Source organism: Macaca thibetana, chromosome 4 (genome assembly GCF_024542745.1).
Source record: "Macaca thibetana thibetana isolate TM-01 chromosome 4, ASM2454274v1, whole genome shotgun sequence".
Taxonomy (NCBI): Eukaryota; Metazoa; Chordata; class Mammalia; order Primates; family Cercopithecidae; genus Macaca; species Macaca thibetana.
Genome location: NC_065581.1, coordinates 86,675,075 through 86,702,758, shown reverse-complemented (window position 1 = coordinate 86,702,758; position 27,684 = coordinate 86,675,075). Strand labels below are relative to the sequence as shown.

Genomic DNA, 27,684 nt, shown 5'->3' with positions numbered 1-27,684 from the left:
TTCCAAAATCAAAAAAAAAAAAAAAATTCAAAATCTGAAAGACTTCTGATTCTTAGCATTTCAGATAAGAGACACACAACCTGTAGTAGGCAAAGAATTTGCTTTTGCTCTTTCAAAATTGACCTTTGTACTGGGAATAACATTTAAGTTGTAGATTACAATTTATTTGGAAAATGTCTAGAGATTATTTTAAATCTGATGAAATGTTCTCATTTATGTTGACTCTCAGATCCAGAGAGCTATCACACTCTGCCCCATGAAATTGTGGTCAATCTTGCTGCTTTTTTTGAACTTTGTGATGCACTAGTCCTGCTCTGGGTACAGTCTTCCCAGGGAATGGTGTCTGATGCCATTGTATATGAGGTAAGGAACTGCACCTTGTTTTATTTTAAACAACAAAATTTATGTTTCTTGGTATAAAGATTCTTAGGGCTAAGACTAAGTTCAGTGTTGATATATGCCCAATGTTATTTAATAAATTTATTCTTAACAGTTTTAAATATACCTATACACATATTTAAAATCTATCAGGGTATAATTTACATATTATAAACAGCATGTATTTAAAATGTGTAAGTTTTGACATGTATACACCTGTGAAACCATTATCACAGTCAAGATGATGAACATATCCATTACCCCAAAAAGTTTCCTCATTCCCTTTTTGTATTTTCTTCTTTCCTGCTCCCACCCACAACCAGGTAGCTGTTGATCTGCTCTCTGTTACTGTGGATCAGTTTTATTTTCTATAGGTGGAATTATGCAGTATATATACGTTTTTGTTTATCTTTCACGCAGCATTGTGATTTGGAGATGCATCCATGTGGTTTCATGTATCAGTCGTTCATTCCTCTTTATTGCTGAGTAGTATTCCATTGCATGGATCTACTACAGTTTTTTATTTGTTCACCTGTGTTAGATTGTAACAGTTATTTTTTAATCCACTTAAGTCCTCTTAGACATTATTGTTACATGTGGGTTACATGGAGTTTTTAATCCAGATTATTCTAGTAAGTCTAGTAAAGTAGATCAGCCAGTCTTAAACTTTTTGATCTCTGCCTCTGTACTCTTAAAGGTTCTCAGAAACCTCAAAGATGTTACATCTGTCAGTTTTTACATATTAAGAACTAAATCTGAAAAATATTTAAAAACCCATAAATTTGCTTCAAAATACAGTAGCAAAGAATTTCATGTTAATATGAATAACTTATTTTCAATAAAAAATAGCAGTTTCTAAAATAAAAATTGAGAAACGTGGAACTGTTTTACATTCCTGCAAGTCTCTGTATGTCTGGCTTGTGAGAAGATGGATTCTTATAGTATGATGTTTGGGATAAAGTTTATGAAGAAAAACTGGCCTCCTATAGTTAGGAGGTTGGAAAGGGGAGGAGTATTTTAGTAACCATTTCATATAATTTCAAATATTTTTATTTGATGGCTCACCAAAAACGACAAATAGTTTTGTAAGGGTTATTAGCAATGGAGAATCTGAGCAAATAATCAGTGAACTTCTTGTGTTAAAATTCACTGTCCACGGCCAGGTGCGGTGGCTCACACCTGTAGCCCCAGCACTTTGGGAGGCTGAGGCAGGCAAATCACGAGGTCAGGAGATTGAGACCATTCTGGCTAACATGGTGAAACCCCGTCTCTACTAAAAATACAAAAAATTAGCCAGGCATGGTGGCGGGCACCTGTAGTCCCAGCTACTCGGGAGGCAGGAGAATTGCTTGAACCCAGGAGGCAGAGGTTGCAGTGACTCGAGATCGTGCATTGCACTCCAGCCTGGGGGACAGAGCAATACTCTGTCTAAAAAAAAAAAAAGAAAAATCATTGGCCTAGTTTGCACCTTGGATGGACTTTGACCCTGCATTAGTTTATAGCGTGTGCATTGGTAACTTGGAAAATTTGTTCACTGAGTTGGCACATTTCATTCTTCAATATAAATAAATAAAAAGTCATGCTTGTGAAAAATCACAAATCTCATCAGAAAAATCGTTACCAGGAAGTCGTCAAACTCTGTTTTCCAGATTTTTTTTTTTTTTTTTTTTTTTTTTTGAGACAGAGTCTTGCTCTGTCCCCCATGCTGGAATGCAATGGCATGATCTCAGCTCATTGCCCACCTCTGCCTCTTAGGTTCAAGCGATTCTCCTGCCTCAGCCTCCCGAGTAGCTGGGACTACAGACACGCACCACCACATCTGGGTAGTTTCTGTATTTTTAGTGAAGACGGGGCTTCACCATGTTGATCAGGCTGGTCTTGAACTCCTGACCTCAGGTGATCTACCTGCGTCAGCCTCCGTAAATGCTTGGATTATAGGCGTGATCCACCGTTCCCGGCCAGTTTTCCAGAATGCTAAGTTTTGCTTAAAAGCTCAGATTTTATCATGGCAACACATATTCTCAATCGCTTTTTTGAAACGGAGTTTCACTCTTGCCCAGGCTGGAGTGCAGTGGTGCTATCTTGGCTCACTGTGACCTCCGCCTGCTGGTTTCAAGTGATTCGCCTGCTTCAGCCTCCTGAGTAGCTGGGATTACAGGCTCGTGCCACCACACTCAGCTAATTTTTTGTATTTTTAGTGGAGATAGGGTTTCACCATGTTGACCAGGCTAGTCTGGATCTCCTTACCTCAGATGATTGGCCTGCCTCAGCCTCCTAAAATGCTAGCATTACAGGCGTGAACCACTGCGCCTGGCCTCTCAATTGTTTTTCTTGAAGTGACAGGTTCACATCATTGATTTTCAATGCAGTGTCTGTCAGATAGTCATAATTTGCCTGTCAGTCCTTCTTTTTTTGTACCATTAGTGTAAATGTCATCATAGTGAAAATGACAAATAGCATGATGTTATGAAAATAGTTTTGACTTCGTGGAACCACTGTAGGAAATCACTAATCTAGAAACAATGTTACTGTAAAACTACATTATTCAAAGAGCCATGTTGGAGACTCATATTACCTGATTTGCAGTGCAACCCTGTATTAAACAAAACCATATGGTATTGTCTAAGGATAGACATTTAGACCAATAAAACAAAATAGAGGATTCACAGATAGACCCCACCCCCCTTCCCACACATGGTCAGTTATTTTTGTTTTGTGTTTTTGTTAAATATGCAAAGGTAATTTAATGGCAAAAAATGGTCCATTCAGTAAAGGGTGGCGGAAGAATTAGATGTTCATATAAAGTAAAATGAGCCTGGTTGGGCACGGCGGCTCATGTCTGTAATCCCAAGTACTTTGGGAGGCCAAGGTGGGTGGATCACCTGAGGTCAGGAGTTCGAGACCAGGCTGGCTAACATGGTGAAACCCCGTCTCTACTAAAAATACAAAAAAATTAGCTGGGTATGGTGGCAGGCACCTGTAATCCCAGCTACTTGGGTGACTGAGGCAGGAGAATGACTTGAACCTGGGAGGCGGAGATTGCAGTGAGCTGAGATTGTGCCACTGCGCTCCAGCCTGGGCAATGGAGCAAGATGCAGTCTTAAAAAAAAGCATTTACCCCTACCTCACATTATATGTAGTTACCTCAACATGGATGAAACCTTTAAAAATAGAACTGACACTATGAACTGGCTAAAAGAAAACATAGAAGAAGATCTTTACAATCTAAGTATAGGCCAAGAGTTTTTAGGATTCTTTCTAAATGAAAAAAAAAAAATTGATAAAATTGATTTCATCAAAATTTAAAACTTCTATTCTTCATAGATACCTTTATGACCATACTGTGAGGAAATGAATATACTGGGAAAAACTGCTAACAAAACACATAAATTCCATAAACTAGCTATAATACAACCCAGTTTTTAAAATGAGCAAGACATCTGAATAGAGTATCTTCTTGCAAGTTATATGAATGACCAGTAAGAAGTTTAAAAATTGCAATGTCATCAGTTATCAAAGAAATGTAACTTGAAACCACAGTGAGGTGTACCATCCACCAGAATATAATTAAAATTAAAACTAAAGTTAAAATCATTAACAGCAAGTATTGGCAAAGAAATGGAACAACTGAAACTCTTCTACACTTCTGGTCAGAGTACAAAATGGTACAGCTGCTTTGGAATACAGTTAGTAGTTTCTTGTAAAATGACCTATACTTTGACCCAACAATTCCATTTTGTCTAATAACTTATGCTATAACTAAGCATAAATACTAACAGAAAAGATTTTAGCCTCCTCTGTCTGCCTTAATGTTCCTACATATATTCTAGTCCAGTCTTAGACTTTTCGTGTATGCAAGTTGAGCATTGATTAGCAGTTATAGTCTGTGTTGTGTGTCTTTTCCCAGGAGATGCTGCTGAGCAGTCTTGGTTCACTTTGTTTTTATATTTTCTTCTTTTTTTAGTCTTTCCTCATGCCATCTTATCTAAGAGACTTTGTTTTTAGATCTTAGGTTCTCTGCGGTGGCGGGACCGGTTTTGGACTGTAGCCGACACAGTAAAAGTAGATGCCCCAGGTCTGGCCCTCCTTGCACTCCATTGGCACTGGGTTTTAAAACATCTGGTCCACCAGATCCCCCAACTTCTGACGAATTATGAAGACAAGTAAGATTCATATTTAGAGTAATAATGTCAATGATTACAGACAGATGATGTTAAGGATAAGATTTGGAACCAAAACTGCTTCTTCTTGCTTTATTTTGGTTTATTCCCTTGGCATATTGGTAAATGTACAATTAAAAAAAAAAAGAAGGAAAATATTAATGGCTTCTCTTACTGTCTAGCATTTCCCCCTTTCTTTATTTCCCCTCTGCCCTTGTTCTCCTTTAGATACTACAAAGAAGTTCAGACTGTCTCAGAACATATTCATAATTGTCTGGGGAGCCAGACTGGTGGCTTCGTTGGTGTAAAGAAGTTGCAGAAGTTCCTGGGACGACCGTTTCCTTTTAAGGTATACCTGGAAGCATTTAGTAAATAAAAAGAAATTGACTACTTCTTCTGAAGTCCTTCTGGAACTTGGGAACTGACCCTGTATAAGATTAATCCTTGTCTTCAAAGCCTAACTCTTACAGTTTTCCCTTGGCATCTGCGGGTGATTGGTTCCAGGATTCTCCTTGGATACAGACATCCAGGAAAGCCCAAGAATCTTATATAAAATGGCGTTGCGTGTGTATATAACTTATGTACACTTTATATTATCTCTGAATTACAGTACCTCATACAATATAAATGCTGTGTAAATAGTGATTATACTGGATTGCTTAGGTAATAATGACAAGATAAAAAAGTCCTTACGTGTTCAGTACAGACGCAACCATCCATTTTTCCCCCTGAATGTTTTTTTTTTGAGACGGAGTCTCGCTCTGCTGCCCAGGCTGTAGTGCAGTGGCGCGATCTCGGCTCACTGCATGCTCCGCCTCCCAGGTTCACGCCACTCTCCTGCCTCAGCCTTCCGAGTAGCTGGGACCACAGGCACCCGCCACCACGACTGGCTAATTTTTTGTATTTTTTTTTAGTAGAGATGGGGTTTCACCGTGTTAGTCAAGATGGTAGTCAGGATGGTCTTGATCTCCTGACCTCCTGATCGGCGCGCCTTGGCCTCCCAGAGTGCTGGGATTACAGACGTGAACCACTGCACCCCGCCTCCCCCTGAATATTTTTGACCCACGATTGGTTGAATTGATGCGGAACCTGCAGATAACAAGAGGGCAGGCTCTATCCCATGAATCCTGTTTAGTAATTTGCTACATATTATCATCTTACTTATTCCTGAGACCCTTAAGGCTGGGTAGACAGTTAACTTTATTACTACTGTAAAATCTCTTGACAGCAACAGGAATAAACAAGTCCTTTGTTTTCTGGAAACATTAAGAATATATCATAAGTTTATTCTGAGACCTGTATAGGCTACTAAAGAAAACCACATTTGTGTTCTATAGTATGCTCTTGTGGGTTTTGTTGTTTCAGGACAAGCTGGTGGTGGAGTGTTTTTCACAACTGAAGGTCCTTAACAAAGTCCTTGCCATCAGGGAGCAGATGCCTGCCCTTGGGGAGAATGGATGGCAGGAAGACCTTAATCGTCTCCAAGTGGTTGCTTCTCAATGGACATTAAAGAAAAGTCTCTTGCAAGCCTGGGGATTGATCCTCAGAGCTAATATTTTGGAAGATGTCAACCTAGGTAAAATATTCTAGCACTTGGCTAGCTGACAGATGCTCTGAAAATATCCTCTTGCTGGTAGCTAATAAGTTTTCCCTTAGATTTTTCTTTTCTGGGTAATGTGAGGGGTAAAGTATATATACCTTTAAATAAGTGTCAGGCATAGGTCTACACTTCACATATATTTTTAATTCCATCAGTAGAATCATATGGGTATTAATACCATTTCACAGATGAGAATCTCAAAGCTCAGGTTAAGGAACTTAACTCTGGTTAGCTGAAGTTAAGCTTGCAGTCACCTAGCAGGTTGTTGAGAATCTAGAGGCTGTACTCTTGACCACTGTGCTGTAATACAACATTTGTCTCTTTGTCCAGATGAGTTGAAGAATTTTGTGCATGCTCACTGTTTAGAACTGAAAGCCAAAGGACTCTCACTTGGTTTTCTGGAGAAGAAGCGTGGTGAAGCTTCCTCCCTGTCCCATCCAGACTTGACCTCTGTAATCCACCTCACCAGGAGTGTTCAATTGTGGCCTGCAATGGAGTACCTGGCTATGCTGTGGCAGTACAAAGTGACAGCTGATTTTATGGCACAAGCTTGTCTCAGAAGGTAAACCATGCGGGAACTTTTTTTCTTGATTATTCTGTGTATCCTATACCCATAAACAAACCACAGACTTGATGGGGATGGTTGCTGAAGCAGAGGGAAGTGATTTGCCATTTTGGAAAGCCAAAATTTATTGAAGGTTTTTTGCTAGTTTTGATTCTACTTTAAAAGTCACTGGGAAGTTTATCAGTAGAGTTGTTCATTTTTAGATAAATGTACTGTAAGTTTTATGTTACACTTTCCCTAATGTAGCAGCTTTCCAGCAGTTCATTCATAGTCCATACTCCACCCTCTCCCTCTTTATTTTTGGAACAGATGCAGCAAAAATCAACAACCCCAGATAAATGAGGAGATAAGTCATCTCATCTCATTTTGTCTTTATCACACACCAGTTGCACCTCAAGAGCTTCGAGATCTGTGGTCCTTGCTGCATCATCAGAAGGTAAAAATCACAACGAGACATAAGCCTCCTTTACACTATGAGTTGATTAGATTTTCTGTGACAAACTGGTTGCACAACATTTTATTTATTCTCAAAATTCCATGTTGGAAACCTCAGGTTTTTTTGAATTGCCTCTTAAAGGGAAGAATTTTAAATATTCTTTCGTAGTAATTATGAGGGTATATTACAACTCTTATCACAGGAGTATTCATTTGGTTTCCATTTAACTGAGATGAAAATATTTGCTTCTTAAAATTTCCCAATTGCTCAAAAATATATTGTGAGAGTATTTTCTACTCTTCCTCCCTAATAAATTGAATGTGAATACTGGTACACTCTGGTTAATAGAATTTCATTAGTACAGCTTTAAATAAAACTGTAAACATGTCACATTCCTTGACCAAGATGACCAGGATGGCAGAGAAACAGAAAATGTGGATTATTATTTTTAAACTTATGATAGTTTTAGATGGATCTTAGAAGAAAGAGGACCTAATAACTTGATTTATGGAGTCTTTCTCAAATATTCTCTCTCACCTAATTATTCCTTTATTTCTAGGTGTCTCCTGAAGAAATTACATCTTTGTGGTCCGAGTTATTTAATTCCATGTTTATGTCTTTCTGGAACAGTACTGTGACCACAAATCCAGAGTACTGGCTAATGTGGAACCCTTTGCCTGGTATGCAGCAGAGGGAGGCACCCAAGTCTGCTTTGGACTCCACATTGAAGGTTTGTTGGTCTAATAAAAAATGTTTGATAGTGGCAAAAGAGTTTCTGAATGGATCTATCAATAAACATTTATTCCTAGCATAGAGTAGTAACTAAATAGTTGATTACAACACTTTATTTTCTGCAGGATGTTAAATAAGTGTACTGTCAGTAAAAGTATACCGTGTTAAATAATTTGTGAAATTCTGAGATAAGTCAAAAAAGGTTTTATTGAAAAAGTCTGTATTTTTTCAAATTAAAACATTTTCCCTCTGTAAAAACATTTAAACAGTACAGATATATGTATATATAATATATAATTCACTAGAAATATCCACTCTGCTCTATATCCTTCTGTTTATATATATTTTTATATTAAATATATATGTAAACAAAAATAAGTACACATATATGTAATAGAAACGTGTCATTCCAGCTTATTTTTAAAAGTTATTCCATTGTATCAATGTGCTTGAATTTATTTTAATCACTTATTGATAAAATGTTAAGTTTCTTGCATTTTCTCCCTCTTCCTATAATAAGCGTGCCACATTGACTCCTAGTATATGTCTTTGTTCACTTGTTGGAGCATTTCTGTGCATAAGTTATTAGAATTAGAATTGAATAGGTCACAGTGTCTACACGTTAAAAACACAATTATGGTTATTATTAGACTGGAGATGTGGTTTTTACTTTTCACTTTTTTAAATATGTGAAGAGCCAGTGAAAAGGGAAGTCCTGAAGTCCTGGATGACCACAGTGAGGTTAAGTTTCCTTTAACATAGAGATGAGGACCTGTTCTTCATCTGCTTGCCACACTAGGTGTTATAAACATTTCCAGTTGTTTCTGTCATAGAGTTAAAAAGAACTCATTTGCACTTCTTTGTTAAGTGTGAAAATTTAACATATTTTCACATGTTTATTGATCCCCTTTAGTTCTTCTCTGAATTTTCCAGTAATACTCGTGCTTTTTTAAAAAAAAAAAAATTGTGTTCGTTGGCCGCTGTAGCTCACACCTGTAATCTCAGCACTTTGGGAGGCTGAGGCGGGTGGATCATTTGAGGTCGGAGTTCAAGACCAGCCTGGCCAACATGGTGAAACCCTGTCTCTACTGAAAACAAAAATTAGCTGGGCGGTAGTGGTGTGCACCTGAATCCCAGCTACTTGGGAGGCTGAGGCAGGAGAATTGCTTGGGCCTGGGAGGCGGAGGTGGCAGTGAGCCAAGATCGCGCCATTGCCCTCCAGTCTGGGTGACAGAGTGAGACCCTGTCTCAAAAAAAAAAAAAAAAGGGTTGTTCAGCATTAGTTTATTATTGAAGATCTTTTTATATATTATGGATATTAAGCCTTTGCCCAATATAGGTTGGAAGTATATTTTTAGTTTTCTGTCGTGTCTCGAGTTTGTTTTCTTATATGTCACAAGTTTTATAATTTTTTCCCTCCAAATATGCCAGTCCCTTCTGCTTACTGACTTTAGTGTCATGCTTTTAAAAAATGTCTTGCTTCATCACCTCAAGAGTTCAAAACTATTTTCCATTATTTTCTCCTATATTTTTATTTTATGTTCAAATCTATTTCATCTGTATATGTTATTTTATGATATAGGGATGCAAATTTTTTCTTTTATGCAAACAGATCCAAAAGCGATATGATAACACCATTTTCACTAATTCATCCTTTCCACTCTCATGTGAAATGCCTTATTGCCCCAAATGTTTTTGGATTTACTTGAACTCTATTCCATTCTTTTGCACTATCAAAATGGATTTGTTATAAAACACCTCTCAAAACCTTTAGTGATAAACTTTGGATCCCTGAGGGTTGTATGGCATTATAGAGAGTTGACTATCACACACATTTGGCTGTCACCCTTTGACAACCCTTTGCTGTGGACAACTATTACTGTGTCCCATTTAACAGTCTAAGGACACAGACAGTCTAAGGACATTTTGTCCCTGGCTCTTAAATTTGTCTCTCACTCCTTTCCTTGCACCCTGAGTTGGCTCTCATCCACCTGCAGTGTGTCTGTTTCCCTTCTGCAAGAATGTTCTCCCTGATTCCCAGGTTTGCAGGCTTTCCTCATGCATTGCTAAAGCATCCATTGCCTATTTCCTAAAGCCTGGAGTCCACTTTCATTTAAGGTATACTAACCCATTCTGTCCTTCTAGTCCAATCTCTGAGTGATGCTTACCTGTTCCAAGCAACCTGAACTGTCTCTTTCTTTCCTCTCAGGTTCCCTAATGCTGCTTCTGGAAATTGTCTTAGTTAATTTCTAAAAGTTATTGACTCTTTTCTTGTTCTTTAGGGCCCTGGCAATCTCAATAGACCCATATTCTCTAAGTGCTGCTTTGAAGTCTTAACCAGCAGCTGGAGAGCAAGTCCCTGGGATGTGAGTGGCCTCCCCATCCTGTCCTCCTCTCACGTGACCCTAGGAGAGTGGGTTGAGAGAACCCAGCAGCTCCAGGACATCAGTTCGATGCTTTGGACTAACATGGCTATCTCTTCAGTAGCAGAATTCAGGTATTCTCTCGTCCTGGAAAGCAGACTGTAAAGTTCCTGTCTTTTCTCCAGAGCATGGAGCAAAGACCCAGTGAGAACTTCCTTCTGTAGTGGCTATTTCTGGTGTTTGAAGTGAGGGTATTTTCTGCCTGAATCAGCATGTTTTCAGGCTACCATGAGCTGGCTGGTTCGTCTGTCAGTTTTAAGCGTATTGTGATCAAGAGGGTGAACTTAGTAAACCAAATAAGACCATGTGAGAACAGAAATTCACCTCCACATATTGATGCTGCGTTCTGTGGTTATCATTTCTTGAGAGAATTATAGTATATGAAAAGGAATGCTTTTTGATACATTGCAAACCTTTCACTGCTTTCTTATTGTCCCCACAGACGCACGGATTCCCAACTCCAGGGGCAGGTGCTGTTCCGGCACCTGGCAGGCCTAGTAGAGCTGCTACCAGAGTCCCGGCGGCAGGAGTACATGCAGAACTGTGAGCAGCTGCTGCTTGGGAGCAGCCAGGCCTTCCAGCATGTGGGCCAGACACTTGGGGACCTGGCTGGTCAGGAGGCGCTGCCCAAGGAACTGATCTGCCAATTGCTCACCTCCCTGCACCACCTTTTTGGTGAAGGGGAGAGTAAGAGGAGCCTGCCTGAGCCAGCCCAGCGTGGGAGCCTCTGGGTGAGCCTTGGCTTGCTCCAAATTCAGACATGGCTTCCCCAGGCACGCTTTGACCCTGCGGTGAAGAGGGAGTACAAGCTCAATTATGCCAAGGAAGAGGTATGGAAGGCAAGAGTTTGGAGCATTGGCTCCTTCCCTGACGTGCTGGGTTTGCTTATTGTATTACTCCTTTTATTCCCTCTTGGGTGCTCAGATCATCAGAAGCATGATATTGCATAAGCTGCCTTGTGACTTCCCACGAGTCTGTTTGAGAGACTGTATTTTCCCCTTTGAGAGTTCCCCTGACTATACTCAGGCTCTGGGAGGAGCCCTTCCTAAGGTTCTGAGGTCTCTGCCAATAGGTGCAATGGGCAGAGGGCAGGTAGAAAACCCGAGCCATTGTCAGAAATAGTAGCATCTCTCACTGTCTCTTGACTCTCTCTACCTGAGCTCAGTTTTGGGTATTTGGGTTTTTGTTTCAGTTTGTTTGTTTGTTTTTGCAACAGAGCCTGGCTTTGTCGTCCAGGCAGGAGTGCAGTGGCACGATCTCGGCTCACTGTAACCTTCGCCTCCTGGGTTCAAGCAATTCTCTGCTTCAGCCTTCCGAGTAGCTGGGATTACAAGAACCTGCCACCACGCCTGGCTAATTTTGTATTTTTAGTAGGGACGAGGTTTCACCATCTTGGCCAGGCTGGTCTTGAACTCCTGACCTCAAGTGATCCACCCACCTTGGCCTCCCAAAGTGGTGGGATTACAGGCGTGAGCCACCATGCCTGTGCTCTGTGAGAGACACTTTGTGCTCTTGTGAAATCTGAGGAGGTTCTACGAGGTCTTGGGAAGCTAATCATCAAGTGCTCAGGAGGAAAGGAGCTGGATTTGGATATTTCTTTAGATAGAATATAGTATCCCTGTGTCCTAGGAATTTTGAACTTATGGGTGCTTGCTATTCAAAACTCAAGAATCAAGTAGAGGCTAGATGTGGTGGCCTCACCCTGTAATCGCAGCACTTTGAGGGGCTGAAGTGGGAGGAGCACTTGAGCCCAGGAGTTCGAGACTAACTGGGCAACAACATAGTAAGATCCCTGTCCACAAAAAAAGCAAAACAAAAAAAGCTGGGTGTGGTGGCATGTGTTTGTAGTACCAGCTACTCCCAAGGCTAAAGCAGGATGATCACTTGAGCCTGGGCGGTGGGGGGTCAAGGGTTTGGTGAGCCATGATTGCACCACTGCACTCCATCTGGGCTACAGGCTGAGAACCTGTCTTAAAAAAGAATCAAGTTGATTTGGGTAATGTGGTATCTCTTGCTATTTGAAGTTTTGAACCAAGTTCAGGAACTAAATACATTAAGATAATGGTACGTTAGTACATATTTTGAAGAAGGAAAATTATATTAGTTGGAGTGAAGGCTAAGCTCTTATAGCAGAGAGACTGAAAAATTCAGTGGTGTAAATAAGATTGTTTCTTTCCCCTCACAACTCTGATGTGAATGGTCTAGATTAATGGAGCAGAGCCACCTCTCCTTGGGTCATTCAGGAACCCAGATTCCTTCCATCTTGTTCCTCTACATGTCCCCAGAACATTGTCCTCATGTGCATGGTCATAGCTGGGACACAGTGGACTAGTTTCTCTCTTTTCCATTAGTTACACCAACTGCAGTGTGAATGGAAGACCCGGAACCTGTCATCCCAGCTGCAGACTGGAAGAGACCTGGAAGATGAAGTCGTTGTCAGCTACTCTCATCCTCACGTCAGGTAACACAGCAAAGTGATTATTTGTTTCGGGGATTATTGACTGTCCTTTTGATGGAGTTGACCTTTGCAATGTAATTATGGTGTGAGTAGAAGTGATAATATACACCTCTAAACTACATTAGTAATTAGATCCCAAAGCCTTGTTTATAGTCAGGAAAAATATATGCCTTGTGAAAGGAGGGGAGGGGGGCTATTCAAGGCGTGTGTTCGCATGGGACTAAGATGTTTGAAGCCAAAACTTAGTCTCAGCATAGAAGAAGTGGGATGTGATGGTATGCACTATATTTCTCTGCTATTCTTGGCTATAGGTCTGTTATTAGGAAATACGATACGGGTTGGGGATTCCTTATCCAAAATGCCTGGGACCAGAAGTGTTTTGGATTTGGGGTTTGTTTTTTTCTTCAGATTTTAGAATATTTATACCAGTTGAGCATGCCAGGTCTGACAATCTGGAATCCAAAATATTCTAATGAGCATTTTCTTTAAGTGTCATATTGACTGGCAGTCAAAAAGTTGGGCGCATTTTGGATATTTGGATTTGGGATGCTCAGCCTGTATAGTCCAGTAGGTTCTGAGTTCCAGTCCTACTCCTGACCTTTGGTTTTAGACGTTGGGTAGATCACTTAATGCCTTACATCTCAGTGTCCCATATCAGCATAAGAAGAATAATTGTAGTTATCTACTCCAGTGAGTCATGATGAGGCATCAGTAAGATATGCATCTGAGCACCAGCAACATACATGACACAGTAACTGCTATGTAATTGTTATTTTCATTAACTAATTGTCGGTATTATTATCACAACTGAGATGATATTGCAAATACTATTTAGCAGCAGCTGATATTTCTTCCTTCTGTTTTCCTAGCTGAGGATCCAATCTAGATTTGCTGCTCTTCTTCTGACATAATTTGCATATTGTGTTAATTTCCCTTTAGGCTGCTGCGCCAAAGGATGGATCGGCTGGATAATTTAACCTGTCACCTGTTGAAGAAACAGGCCTTCAGACCCCAGCTGCCTGCTTACGAGTCCCTGGTGCAGGAGATCCACCACTACGTCACTAGTATCGCCAAGGCCCCTGCCGTTCAGGATCTGCTCACACGGCTCCTGCAGGCCCTCCACATGGATGGGCCACGGTCTGCCCAAGTAGCCCACAGCCTTCTAAAGGAGGAGGCCTCTTGGCAGCAGTCACACCACCAGTTCCGGAAGCGGCTGGCAGAGGAGTACACCTTCTATCCAGATGCCGTGAGCCCACTGCAGGCATCCATATTGCAGTTACAACATGGCATGAGGCTGGTGGCCTATGAGCTCCACACCTCACTCTACAGCAGTATGGTTGGTGCAGACAGGCTGGGGACCCTGGCCACAGCCTTGCTGGCTTTCCCATCGGTGGGCCCCACCTTCCCCACTTACTATGCTCATGCAGACACTTTGTGCTCTGTGAAATCTGAGGAGGTTCTACGAGGCCTTGGGAAGCTAATCATCAAGTGCTCAGGAGGAAAGGAGCTGGAAGGCAAGGGCCAGAAAGCCTGTCCCACTCGGGAGCAGCTGCTGATGAATGCTCTCCTTTACCTGCGCTCCCATGTGTTATGCAAGGGAGAGTTGGACCAGAGGGCCCTGCAGCTCTTCAGACATGTGTGTCAGGTGAGCCATCTCTGGGAGGCCTGCCCTGCCCTCCCTCCTGCAGAGAGTCAGGTTCATAGCAGGGCAGCCTGCAGGACATTAGCATGCCTAGTAGATGCACAGGTAGTGTCGTTGGGGCGTGGGCATTCTGTGTTCTGTTCCTTCTTTTTCTCTGTTTACCTATCGTGTTTGGGGACCTTTGCCTCTCAATTTTTAAGAGATTAAAAAAAAAAAAATGAGAGCACCCTTTTTTATACACTACACATGTTTTCTCCCAGTTTGTCAGTTGTCTTTTGACTTTGTTGATGGTAATTTTGCCAGATACTTATGTCAACTTGCATTAAGATGTTCCCTTATTAATAAAAGTAATTTGCTCTCGTTGTATGCAATTAAGAGAATACTAAAATTTCTAATGATCCTACCACTTAAAGCGGTATAAATGGTGCTAACATATCAGGTATCCCATTCCAGGCTTGCTTGTGTGTGTGTATATATACTAATATTTACCTGTAGCTGTATGTCTATGACACTCTAAATTTTTAAAAATTTGTTCCATTGGCTTACAAATTTTTTTTTTTTAGTCGCAGCAGCTTTTAAAAAATACAAATCTTAGCATAATTGACAGAAAAAAAGAGTTGCTCCAGTTGAGGTAGATTCTAATCCCCCGCCGAGCCCCTGAGACATGTCCTTAAATTGCCACAAAATGTACAACAAACCACTAATAAAGTTTATTCTATTTGATAACTCTATTTGGTTTTAAAAACTTCATGTATAGTGATTATTTTTCTGTTATTCTGTATTCTTCACCTGCTTCATATTTAGTGACTGCCAAGTATTCTATTGTATGTTTATGCCACAAGTAATTTAACTATTTTCCTATCATTGAACATTTACATTTGTATATACTTTTTTATACTTTTTACTATTTTGCCCCGCCCCCCCCAAAATTAAAAAAAAAAACCCAATGCCACAGTAAATAGTCTCACAGCTATATATTTGGATACAAATTTTAGAGCTCAGGATTGCTGGGACAAAGACTAAACACACTTCTTAGGCTTTACATGCAAATTACCTTCCTAGATGGTGGGTGCTTATTTCCTCAACCTCAGCAGTACTGGATGGTTCTTTAATTTACAGTTTTTGCCAGTTTAAAGATCTAAAATCTTAGAAGTGGTAGGGAATTTCAGAAGTGTCTGGTAAGACACATTCCAGTTTTGCCTGATTGGTGCCCTTTGACCACCCAGTCCCTAGTCTAAGTGTTTCTTTTCTGAACCCCTTGGCCAGCTCCTTGGGGTGCCATCCAAGTGCTGTCTGAACCACAGCCCTCTCATGGCCAACCCTGAGTCGGTCCTTGTTACAAGGCACCTTTATCTCTTGACAGGAAGTTCCCATTAGCTGTACTGTGGCAAGTTTTACACCTTCAAAATTACAATGACACAGCAGGGGGAATTTAGGAAACTGGTTGCTGAGGCTACACACTTGGAAAACAAAACCCATTTGCTCTTTATTACATGGAATTTAGTTCTTGGATGTTGGCTTTTATTTGTTTTTGAGTCATGATACTTTCATTTTCACAATAAATTAATAGCAAATCTTCCCTTTGTGAGTGCCTCAGCAAGGAAAGCTCAGCTTCTGTCTATGTGACTTTCAGGAAATCATCAATGAGTGGGATGAGCAGGAACGCATAGCCCAAGAGAAGGCTGAGCAGGAAAGCAGCCTATATAGATACAGGAGCAGGAATTCTAGGACAACCCTGAGCGAAGAGGAGGAGGAAGAATGGGAGTTCAGAAAACAGTTCCCCCTGCATGAAAAGGTAGGACAGTGGTGGCAGGGTTTGTTTTGGAATGAATTCCCTTGATGCCATATACATTCCCTCTGATGGCTTTCTCTCTCTCTTTCTGTCTCTCTGTATGTATGTATTTTAGAGACTGGGTCTTGCTCTATCACCCAGGCTGGAGTGCAGTGGTGCAATCATAGCTCACTGCAGCCTCAAACTCCTGGGCTCAAACAATCCTCCCAAGTAGCTATGACTGCATGCGCATGCTACCACACCCTGCCAGTTTTTATATTTTTTACAGAGACAGGGTCTCAGTATTTCGCCCAGGCTGTCTCAAACTCCTGACCTCAAGTGATCCTCCCGCCTCGGCCTCCCAAAGCACGGGGATTACAGGTGTGAGCCACTGTGCCCAGCCTGTAGTCTTTTAAAATATATTTTAATACATATATTAGTCCTATTTCATTTTCTCAATCATTCTTATGTTTTTTTCTTTCTTCCTTTTAGTCTGATTAGAAGTAGATTCTGATTTTTAAAAGTTCAATTGCTCTAATGCTATTTATAGGACTTTGCAGATATTTTGGTACAGCCAACGTTAGAGGAGAACAAAGGAACTTCAGATGGGCAAGAAGAGGAAGCAGCCACAAATCCAGCTCTCCTCTCCCAGAATTCAATGCAGGCGGTAATGCTGATACACCAGCAGTTATGTCTCAACTTTGCTCGATCCCTCTGGTATCAACAGACTCTGCCGCCACATGAAGCAAAGCATTACCTCAGCCTGTTTCTGTCTTGCTATCAGACTGGGGCATCGCTTGTGACACACTTCTACCCCCTGATGGGTATAGTAATTTACTTTTGTTATGCAGTTGGGAAATCAAAGCAAATGCAAATAGATGCTGTTGCTACTTCTGTAACAATCGCACTCACGAATTTCCTGTTTTCGCATAATTCCTTATTGGAGTTTCCTTGGCTTAAAGAACTTAAGCTGATTCAAGAAAATTGATTTAGGATTCTGTAGTAAGATAGATTTTCATGAGTGTACAAATGGGTCAAGAAAAAGATGGATTTTTATTGTTTCGATCCTTTGGGGGAAGGGATTAATAAGGATAAGGACTTAATTTAAGTGTGTGTGTGTTTTCCTTAGCATTATTTCTGCTTTCTGTCAAATAGCGTTAGTGCTTTTCAAATGAAATAATATATACCTGGGAGCAACCAGTCTCGTGGAATATGGTTTAATAGTTGGTTCAGTGCAGTTTCCTACATGATTTCATGGCATTATTTCATACAAGTAGGAAGGAGGCTTTAAGTTTCCTTTCTGTTTCCCTAGAATAGGTATAAAAACTGGGAATTTGGATGCAGTGAATTAACCCCTACACCATTTTGTTTATACCTAGGCAGTTTCTGACTTCCTTTGTGTATTCTAGAAACTTGAGAGCTTCAGGTAGCTACCATGGTATTAGGATTACAGTTCTCTAGGCCGGTATTGCTTTGGGGGAGAATAGCATTCATCAGTCCCCAATTAGTTCATTGTTGCTGATTATTTATTTATTTTTTTTTTTTGAGACAGAGTCTTGCTCTGTTGCTCAGGCTGGAGTGCAGTGGCACAGTCTCAGCTCACTGCAACCTCTGCCTCCCAGGTTCAAGCAATTCTTGTGCCTCAGCTTCCCAAGAAATTGGGATTACAGGCACAAGCCTGTCTGGTTAATGTTTGTATTTTCAGTTGAAATGAGGTTTCACCATGTTGGCCAGGATGGTCTCAAACTCCTGGCCTCAAGCAATCTACCTATCTCGGCCTCCCAAAGTGCTAGAATTACAGACATGAGCCACTGTGCCTGGCCATGTTGCTGACATCTTTTTGACATGCTGATGGATCAACTTACTGAGTTCATTGACTTTACCGTGATGTTAACTTCACAGGAGTTGAACTGAATAACCGACTCTTGGGAAGCCAACTTTTGGCCTGCACCCTCTCCCATAACACACTCTTTGGGGAGGTACCTTCAGACCTGATGGTGAAACCTGATGGGCCCTATGACTTCTACCAGCATCCCAATGTTCCAGAAGCCCGGCAGTGTCAACCTGTGCTTCAAGGTTTCTCAGAGGCTGTCAGTCACTTGCTGCGGGACTGGCCAGAACACCCAGCGCTTGAACAGGTAGGGCAGCTGTTGAGGAAGGAATGCTCACAGTACTGAATCTGCAAGGAGGATGCAGCCTCACCATTATCCCTGGGGGCACCCACTTGCACATGCATACGTATAAACAAAAGCTTAAAGAACTGCAGTTCAATGAGATGCTACTTACTAACTGTAGGATGAACATACCAGTTTTGTATTTCTCTTTTATAAATGATGTTTGGGGATTCTGTTAATTTTATTTGTTGGTTAGGAGTTGCTGACCACATAATAAAATGTTGCCATGTTGCTCTGTTTATTCAGAGGTGTTTTAAAAGTAGAGAATTGTGGGGAAACGTCTGGTCAGGACTCTCTTCAGTACCCTGTGACTTTGGATCACTGGTATTCCTACTGAGATACCCAAATCTTTATTTCTGCAGCTCCTGGTTGTAGTGGACAGAATTCGTAGTTTCCCACTTTCCAGTCCCATCTCAAAGTTCCTGAATGGCTTAGAGATCCTTCTGGCAAAGGCACAGGTGAGCTAATCCCTCTCTTCCTCATTTTTGTTGGTGGTCAGTTGGCAAAAGATGTATCTTGTGGCACCTTTGTTGTTAGACAGAAAATTATAGTTTGAGCTGGAAAAAGATAAACATCCTTGGTTTTTCTGGCATGGGGTGAGATCATTGCCAGTGAGGCCGTTGCCCCTGTGGTGAGGGTTAGCTGCCTTGCCTTTTATCCAGTGGGATGCAGTATCCACCGGTAATGAGGGTACACTCCTTCCGGCCTTCCAGGTGGGCCTTCAGTCCAACTGAGTGCCCACATACACTATCCCCTTCAGTGCCCTCATAGCCTCTGAGTTAGCTGTTGCCTCCCCATTGGACAGGAAAGGGCCACATGTCTTTCTTCTAGGTCAGATAGCAAACAGCACAAATTCAGACTCCAGTCTGTAAACACTGCTTTTTTGCCAGCCTCTAAACTTGGCTCTGATGGAGTTCTGTCATGTGAACAGAAAGAACTTGAAGCTGGATACACTGTAAATTCATTCCTGCAATTGGTACAAGTTGTTTAAGGGCCCAGTAGTCTTCAGTCAAGCAAAGTTCAAGATGTTCTTGAGGGAGGAGGTGATTATGGCATTGAATAATGTCCATAGTAAATTTTATCTTTGTTTCTTTAGGATTGGGAGGAAAATGCAAGTCGAACTTTGTCTTTGCGGAAACATCTTGATTTGATCAGTCAGATGATCATTCGGTGGCGTAAACTGGAGCTGAAGTAAGTGACTCTCCTTCCCTCTCCTAAACTTAGGTTGTAAGGGCTTTTGTTTTTTGCTAGTTTAAATTTCTTCGGGATTTATATAGTATTACAGCTACAGAATGTGCTTTTCAGTTATTAATCACAGCGTTAACAGTAGGGCATTAAAATCACCTGAATACAGTCCAGACAACAGCATATATTCTTGAGGGAGGAAACTGGGTGGCTCCTCCATCTCCATTTGGGAGGAGAGGATAGTGAGCATGTAGCCTCTGCATCTCTGGTGTCAGATATTTCAAATGGGTTTCCCTAAATGCCTCCTTGGCTTCTTCTCGTTTCAGCTGCTGGTCCATGAGTTTGGATAATACTATGAAGCGCCACACTGAGAAATCGACCAAGCACTGGTTCTCCATCTATCAAATGCTTGAGAAGCACATGCAGGAACAAACAGAAGAACAGGAAGGTAATGCCTGGCAATACATTTCCTGCCCACTTAGAGCTTCCCAGCTAAATGGAGTGCTGTAAAGTGTAACATTTTCCTGCTCCCGCTTCTCCTGCTACATTGCTTTCATGGGAATGCCTCCCATTTGACTTCATGATATTTCTGAGAGGTCAGCCAAGAAAACTGTAAACCGTGCTTGTCTAACTGAGAGAATAGTAACAAAAGTCTGAGAGGTTTAAATGTCTTCTCCAAAAGTCTAGAGAACCAGTCATATGATAAGGTTTCCTTCTTCTCTATGTTCATGATAGAAGTCAAACTGAAAGTTGACTTTTTGGTAGGTAGTAGCCAATATGCTTGAATGAACAGTCTTTTTTTTTTATACTTGTGACAAGCATCTTATAATTCATTTTCATAATTTGCTGTGAGTGCATTTAACATATGCCCTGTGTGCAGCTGCTACTTTTGTTTATATTTATTTATTTTTGTCTTGCTCTGTTGCCCAGGCTGGAGTACAGTGGTGCCATCTCATCTCACTGCAACCTCCGCCTCCCAGGCCCAAGCGATTCTCTCCTACTTCAGCATCCTGAGTAGCTGGGATTACTGGTGCCCACCACCATGCCTGGCTAATTTTTGTATTTTTAGTAGAGACGAGGTTTCACCATGTTGGCCAGGCTGGTTTTGAACTCCTTACCTCAAATGATCTGCCTGCCTTGGCCTCCCAGAGTGCTGGGATTACAGGCATGAGCCACCACACCTGGCTTGCTACTTTTAAATCAGCTTAGAATTTAGCCATGGTCCTTGCTTGAGAGTTTCACATTGTGATGTCTACCTCTTGGCCATCCATAGTATCCCAAATAGATTGCATGCACGTTAGGAATAGGGAGTCATGGTCGAAGGAACATATATATTTTCCTCTTTGAATTTTTAAAGATGACAAACAGATGACCTTGATGTTGTTGGTCAGCACGTTACAAGCATTTATTGAAGGATCCTCGCTGGGAGAGTTCCATGTGCGACTTCAGATGTTACTGGTTTTCCATTGTCACGTCTTGCTGATGCCACAGGTTGAAGGAAAGGGTGAGGATTTTTTTTTTCCTTTCCTTTGACATTGCATTACTAAAATGAGTTAGGCTTTGAATTTTCTACATGAGACAGGTGCCTCATTGCACTCTAGGTTTTAAATAAGACACAGTTATGTTTAATGCAATTCACATTCGATATAGAGAAGAACATTCAAAATGAGGTGCAGATGACTAGTGAGCTCTGGCAGAAGTAAATTGCCAGGTGAAGATCTCAGGACCTAGCATGTTGAGGCAGCACATCTCTGTCTAGACACTAAATGTCCTGCTAAGCTGCTGCTTGATCCAGGCCATTATTAGTTTCTTTCATCCAGTGAAAGCACTGCCAACCATCAAGGAACTGCACATAAAACTGCCCACTGTCAAGTACTGTCCCTGACCACAGCAATTGGGATAAAAGTCTCACTACAAGATGAGTATAGATTGTACATGAATGAGCATATGAGGTGAACTGCTTAATATGCCATCTTTTAAAAAAAAAGCTCAGTTTCTGCTGATTTTACAATAAGATTCACAGAAAGAATTTGACATTGTGATTTTAGAAGAACCTAGGAGTACATCATCTTCAAGAAAAAAAAGTGCAAAAAAACATCTGTTATAAGCCGAAGTGAAAAATAGGGGAGTATTGACAGCCTGCATCTCTGGGAAATGCTAAACTCAGACAGGATCCCTAAATAACATGCCTGTGAAACTCAGTGTAATCTCATGGCATAGAGAGTAATGAGGAAGGATCATCACTGAAATATGAAGGCCACAGCTGGCACCAGTAGCACATGCAGCAAGTGTGGTGTTTTTGTTTCCTTTTCATTTCTTCCAGATTCACTTTGCAGTGTTCTATGGAATTTGTACCATTATTACAAGCAATTCTTTGACCGGGTCCAGGCCAAAATTGTGGAACTTCGTTCCCCCCTAGAAAAAGAACTTAAAGTAAGATGAACAGCTGTCGTGATCACTCTTGGGAGGACAAAATCAGCAAATTCTCTTTCGTTAACCCTGTTGTCCATTTAACACTGAGGCAGGGACCTAGGGGAATACAGGAAAGCATTGCCACTGACTGCTAGGGAGGATGGCAATATATACATCGGTGGCATTGACTTTTTTTGTCACCTGCAGTGTGTGTGAGGGATTGGTGGAGTGGCCAGTCAGAGCCTCCTCAGAGAACTGCCACAGAAATCTGTTTGTGCTCCCCTGGTCTTGCCCAGGCCTGTCTCCCAGCTCAGAGCTATGCCATGGCGTGCTGGTCCACACACCATTGAATTACCACGGAGGAAGGAGGGACTTCTCTTTTTGATATTCCCAGTGGTTGTGGAACCAACCATGGTACAGGGACGTGACTAACTTGGCGGTTCCTAAGCTGGAGTATATGTCAGGTGACTTAGTGACTGTAGCAGCACTCTTTTTTTTTTTTTTTTTAAATCACTTTGAGACCAAAACGTGTTGTTTTTGTTTTTTGAGACCGAGTCTCGCTCTGTTGCCTAGGCAGGAGTGCAGTGGCACGATCTCAACTCACTGCAGCCTCTGCCTCCTGGGTTCAAGCAATTCTTCTGCCTCAGCCTCCTGAGTAGCTGGGATTACAGGCGCATGCCACCAAGCCCGGCTGTTTTTTCTATTTTTAGTAGAGACGGGGTTTCACCATGTTGGCCAGGATGGTCTCAATCTCCTGACCTTGTGATCTGCCCACTGTGGCCTCCCAAAGTGCTGGAATTACAGGTGTGAGCCACCACACCTGGCCCATGGTTTCTTTTTTAGACTTGTTTTACTTGTTCACTGACACACAGTCCTGTGTTTGGGATAGAGTGGGCTCTGGTCTTTGCTGAACAGAAATCTAGAAAGAAACAAAATGACAGTAGCTTTATAAAGCCATTTCTTGAACATCATTTATCTTGCAGGAATTTGTTAAGATTTCCAGGTGGAATGATGTCAGCTTCTGGTCCATTAAACAATCTGTAGAAAAGACACACAGGTAATCTGTCTTTTAAAACTGGGGACAACCAAAATAGAATTTTGTGTGGTTGGGAGCAAGACTACATAGTTACCATAACCTGACTTAATATTAAGTGTGTTAAACTTCTCAAAAAATAACACTTTGATTGTTTTGATGTTGCTTTCAACACCACCCTCTTCTTCTCTGAGCAAAGTCTACCTGCAGTAAGGATTGGTGTGCCTTGAGACAAAGCAGGCTATGTCTCAAGTCTTCTGCCACCCACTAGCTGTATACTTTGAGCAAAGCAATCCCATTCTTTCTGGCTTTAGTTTCTCTTCTAGAAAAGGAGGATAACAATAACTGCCATACTTTTTCTCTTAAAAATAAAACAACTATTAATATTTAAGGAGATCACTGTATATAAAAGGTATAGGGTATTAAATTATGTATGCATGCATGACCATGTATTTTTTATATTTCTTCACTTGCAAATCCAGTTTTTTTCTTCTTATCTCTGTGATTACCTGGGGACAGGACCCTCTTTAAATTCATGAAGAAATTTGAAGCAGTCCTGAGTGAACCCTGCCGGTCATCCCTGGTGGAGAGCGACAAGGAACAACAGCCTGACTTTCTGCCCAGGCCAACAGATGGAGCTGCAGTTGAAGCGTCTTCCATTCAGAATCTGAACAGGGCACTGAGGGAGACCCTGTTAGCTCGACCAGCAGCTGGGCAGGTACTTGGTTGTGGGACAGTGCTGGCTTATTCCCAAGCCGGTCAAGTGGGATCTGTTTGTTATGTGCAAGGCATGCCTCAGTACTAGACAAGAAAATGCCTTTGAAATCTTGTTCTTTGGACATATATAGTATGTATTTGTTTGCCTGACTTCCCTGCAAAATAAGGCAAAAAATCTTGATCTCGTTGGTAAAAGGTTTTTTGTTTTTTGGTTTTTTTTTTTTTTTTTTTTTTTTTTTTTTGCTTTTTTTGAGACAGAGTCTCGCGCTGTTGTCTAGGCATGATTATGGCTGACTGCAGTCTCAACCTCCTGGGCTCAAATGATCCTTCCACGTCAACCACCTGAGTGCTGGGACCACAGGCACATGCCACCATGCCCAGCTAATTTTTTTTTTTTTTTTTTTTTTTTTGTGGAGATGAGGTCTCACTTTGTTGCCCAGGCTGGTCTCAAACTTTTAGTCTTTTTTTTTTTTTTTTTTTTTTTTTGAGACGGAGTCTTGCTCTGTCACCCAGGCTGGAGTGCAGTGATGTGATCTTGGCTCACTGCAAGCTCCGCCTGGGTTCACGCCATTCTCCTGCCTCAGCCTCCTGAGTAGCTGGGACTTCAGGCTCCTGCCACCACGCCTGGCTAATTTTTTGTATTTTTTAGTAGAGATGGGGTTTCACCATGTTAGCCAGGAAGATCTGAATCTCCTGATCCGCCCACCTTGGCCTCCCAAAGTGCTGGGGTTACAGGTATGAGCCACTGTGCTGGCCGGACTTTTAGTCTTAAGTGATCCTCCCTGCCTCTGCCTCCCAAAGAGCTGGGATTATGGGCGTGAGTCATCGCACGTGGCCTTGCTGCTTAAAATTTAATGTCAGCCTGTGAGAAATAATTGTGCTTTTACCTGTGAACATTTCATCTGCTATGAGCAAAGATTTGAAGCGTCAGTTTAAGAATATGCCATTGAAGCTGTCTGTGGGCTACCACATGAGGAAGCTACTGCACAGGGTGTGAATATGTGCCATGATGTGCTGGTTTATAGCAGATGCTGATTACTGTGGTGTAAATACTCCCATTATGGCAAAATTTCAAGAACCAACAGTTAAGATTTGGCTTGCAAAATTTCTGAAAATTTAACAGTGATAAATCTTGAGTTAGCAGGTCTGTTATAGAATGGATGTTCCTGCTTCATGTCCTTGGGTGTGGGGAGCTCCAGGATTGGAAGGCACTCTTCAGGAGAGTAATTTCTGGGTAGGCGTAGTGGCTCACGGCTGTAATCCCAGCACCTGGGGAGGCTGAGGCAGGAGGATCACTTGAGCCCAGGAGTTTGAGACCAGCCTAGGCAACACATGAGACCCTGTCTCTCCAGAAAAAAATTACTTTTTAAAGAGTAATTAGTTTTGTTTTCTTATTGTATTTCCTACCTGAGGTTCACAGAGTGAGTAATGAACGTCCTTAAGCTATTTTTGTTATTTTAGTTGTTCAAAACTCATAATAGAAACTGAACATATAGCCATAAGATGGCTGCAGAGATATGATATGGCTACCAAATTTATTTTCTTTTGACTGTATTTGTCAGCTCACTGCTTCTGTCATTCTGATCAACAATTTTGATTTGCTAGTAATGACAACATAGGAAGTTCAGGAAAAAACTAAAATATGCCCTTGACGGACGAAAGCTCTTCCCTTCATATGATATCTGAATTCCTGTGTCTGGGGTGTGGTGGCTCATGCCTGTAATCCCAGCACCTTGGGAAGCCAAGGCAGGCGGATCATTTGAGACCAGGAGTTCAAAACCAGCCTGGCCAACATGGTAAAACCCTGTCTCAATTAAAAATACAAAAAATAGCAGGGCGTGGTGATGCATGCCTGCAGTCCCAGCTATTTGGGAGGCAGAGGTTGTAGTGAGCCAAGATCAGGTCACTGCACTTCAGCCTGGGTGACAAAGCCAGACCCTGTCTCAAAAAAAAAAAGGAAAGAAATCTGAATTCCTGAAATTTGAACTGTTAATTAGGGGTAAATGGTCATAGGAGTAGGACCAGTTTCGCCTGGCTACTGTGTCTGAGAAACACAAAGTGGCTCAGCACCTTGAGGGCATCAATGACATTATTCATTCTACTCTGTTCATAATTCAGAACTGGAGGCTCCTCGTGGCTATCATAGCAAGCATTGCTGGATGTAGGGGCATGGGGATCCTTCTGTTATAGTGATCTCATATGGAGCAGTAATATGGTTTTCTAAATATCCGCAGTATGTCTCTTTTAATTTTAGTGATGCTATATTTGTTCTCATGAGACTTCGGACATGGTGGTAATTTAATACTTGCTGAACTAGGGATGTGTTTGTGTGTGCAACAGTTAAATTTAATTCCCGTGCAGGTTAAAATGATGCCTGCCATTCTTGGCAGTGAGGCTAACCTGTCCTTTGTCTCACAGGCCACAATTCCAGAGTGCTGTCAAGGCGCTGCTCCTTCCGCCTTCGAAGGGGAGCTTCTACGTCGCTTGCCAAAGCTCAGGAAACGCATGAGGAAGATGTGTCTGACGTTCATGAAGGAGAGCCCCCTGCCTCGCCTTGTGGAGGGCCTCGATCAGTTCACAGGTGGGTGCCAGCGTCCAGGTCAAGGGTGGGTCTTTCTCTCTGTTTTCCCCAGTGGCACAGGAGGGCTGAGAATGTGGCACCTGTGTTCTTTTTTGATATCCTGTGTAGTGCCGAACACTTGATTGAATAAGCAAGTGGGCTTAAAAACCCACAGAGCTCAGAAACAGGAGCCTACTGAGAACACACAGTCATAATTTTCACATTATCGTCCTCTCATGTAACCTGGCACTGTGCCATCTTTTATGAGAGCCTTGTCTATACTAGTTCCTGTTGGTTGGCGGTACGGGTAAAGGGGCACAGAGGTGGATTTCCCAGTGTCTAAGCTGTCCCCACCGTCAAAAAGTTGTCTCATTTGAGGAGGATTCATCCCCATCTTCTTGCTTTCTTCACTTCAGAGAGGCACAGCAGTTTCATTTCTCAGGCTGTCTTTGCTCAGGAAGTGAGAGCCAAGATCTCATAGTGTAACACAGCAATAGCTGGGAAGGGAGCCCAGAATTTTATAGAATGTTTGGGCCCCTGGCAGCCTCTGACTACCTCCTTCACCCCATCTACCCCCCACCCGCAGCGAGTGTGCTGTCAGTGAGGCTGGCTTTCTTTTAATGAGGTTGCATCTAATCTCAGGGAGCTCTTCTTTTTTTAAAAACTTGTCAGCGTTGCTCAAGGTGACTCAAGCCTGGGGATGGGGGTGAGTGGAATACAGATCCATTTGCATCTCCTGGAGAGGGGATGTGCTGCGGGATGTAAAACCTCCCTTATCCTCTAACTCTCCCACACTGTCAGTCTGATGTCTTTGGTGTCCTTGTACTCACTGGTGACTGCCTATGTTTGGCTGGTAGTGCTGCCTTAATGCAGTACCACAGACTGGGTGGCTTCAGTGTGAGGCTAAAAGTCCAAGATCAAGGTGTCAGCAGGGTTGATTACTTCTGAAGCCTCTCTCCTTGGCTTGCAGATGGCCACCTTCTCACTGTGTCCTCCCGTGGTCACTCTTCATCTGTGTGTTCTGTGTCTTGATCTCTTCTTTTAAGGACTTCAGTCAGATTAGATTAGAGCCCATTCTCATTTCACCTTCATTACCTTTCTAAAGGCCCTGTCTCCAGATATAGTCACATTCTGAAGTTCTGGGGGTTGGGACTTTTAACATGTGAATTGAGGGGTAAGGAAAGACACAACCCAGCCTATAACACTGCCTGCAGCAGGGAGGCGGCACCCTTGTGTTATTGGTACCCATGTGTATTCAGGAAGGCAGCTTGGTGCTGTATAGAAAGAACTTGGGCTTTGGAGTAAGGTGGGCCAGTGTTCAAGTCCTGGCTCATCTACTCATTAACCACATGGCCTTCAGATAGTGACTAGACCTCACTGAGCCTTTCTTGAAATCTATAAAATGGAGCTACAAATAGGTGCTTCTGAAGTTGTGCAC

General features: G+C 42.0%; 1 protein-coding gene across 2 annotated transcripts in view; it reads left to right on the top strand.

Moving 5' to 3' along the window:
- Nucleotides 1–27,684, top strand: part of MDN1 (midasin AAA ATPase 1) — a 186,687-nt gene that overhangs the window by 122,030 nt on the left and 36,973 nt on the right. For both annotated transcript variants that reach the window (XM_050789524.1, XM_050789523.1), the window contains exons 53-74: nt 230–363; nt 4,384–4,541; nt 4,767–4,887; nt 5,904–6,114; nt 6,469–6,700; nt 7,013–7,139; nt 7,699–7,869; nt 10,154–10,368; nt 10,737–11,124; nt 12,646–12,755; nt 13,692–14,397; nt 16,028–16,189; nt 16,716–16,989; nt 18,068–18,303; nt 18,702–18,797; nt 19,436–19,530; nt 19,851–19,972; nt 20,882–21,028; nt 21,848–21,957; nt 22,920–22,993; nt 23,489–23,687; nt 26,105–26,267. In XM_050789524.1, the coding sequence (XP_050645481.1) occupies nt 230–363; nt 4,384–4,541; nt 4,767–4,887; nt 5,904–6,114; nt 6,469–6,700; nt 7,013–7,139; nt 7,699–7,869; nt 10,154–10,368; nt 10,737–11,124; nt 12,646–12,755; nt 13,692–14,397; nt 16,028–16,189; nt 16,716–16,989; nt 18,068–18,303; nt 18,702–18,797; nt 19,436–19,530; nt 19,851–19,972; nt 20,882–21,028; nt 21,848–21,957; nt 22,920–22,993; nt 23,489–23,687; nt 26,105–26,267 (4,251 nt within the window). The remainder of the gene's footprint in view (nt 1–229; nt 364–4,383; nt 4,542–4,766; nt 4,888–5,903; nt 6,115–6,468; nt 6,701–7,012; nt 7,140–7,698; nt 7,870–10,153; nt 10,369–10,736; nt 11,125–12,645; nt 12,756–13,691; nt 14,398–16,027; nt 16,190–16,715; nt 16,990–18,067; nt 18,304–18,701; nt 18,798–19,435; nt 19,531–19,850; nt 19,973–20,881; nt 21,029–21,847; nt 21,958–22,919; nt 22,994–23,488; nt 23,688–26,104; nt 26,268–27,684) is intronic.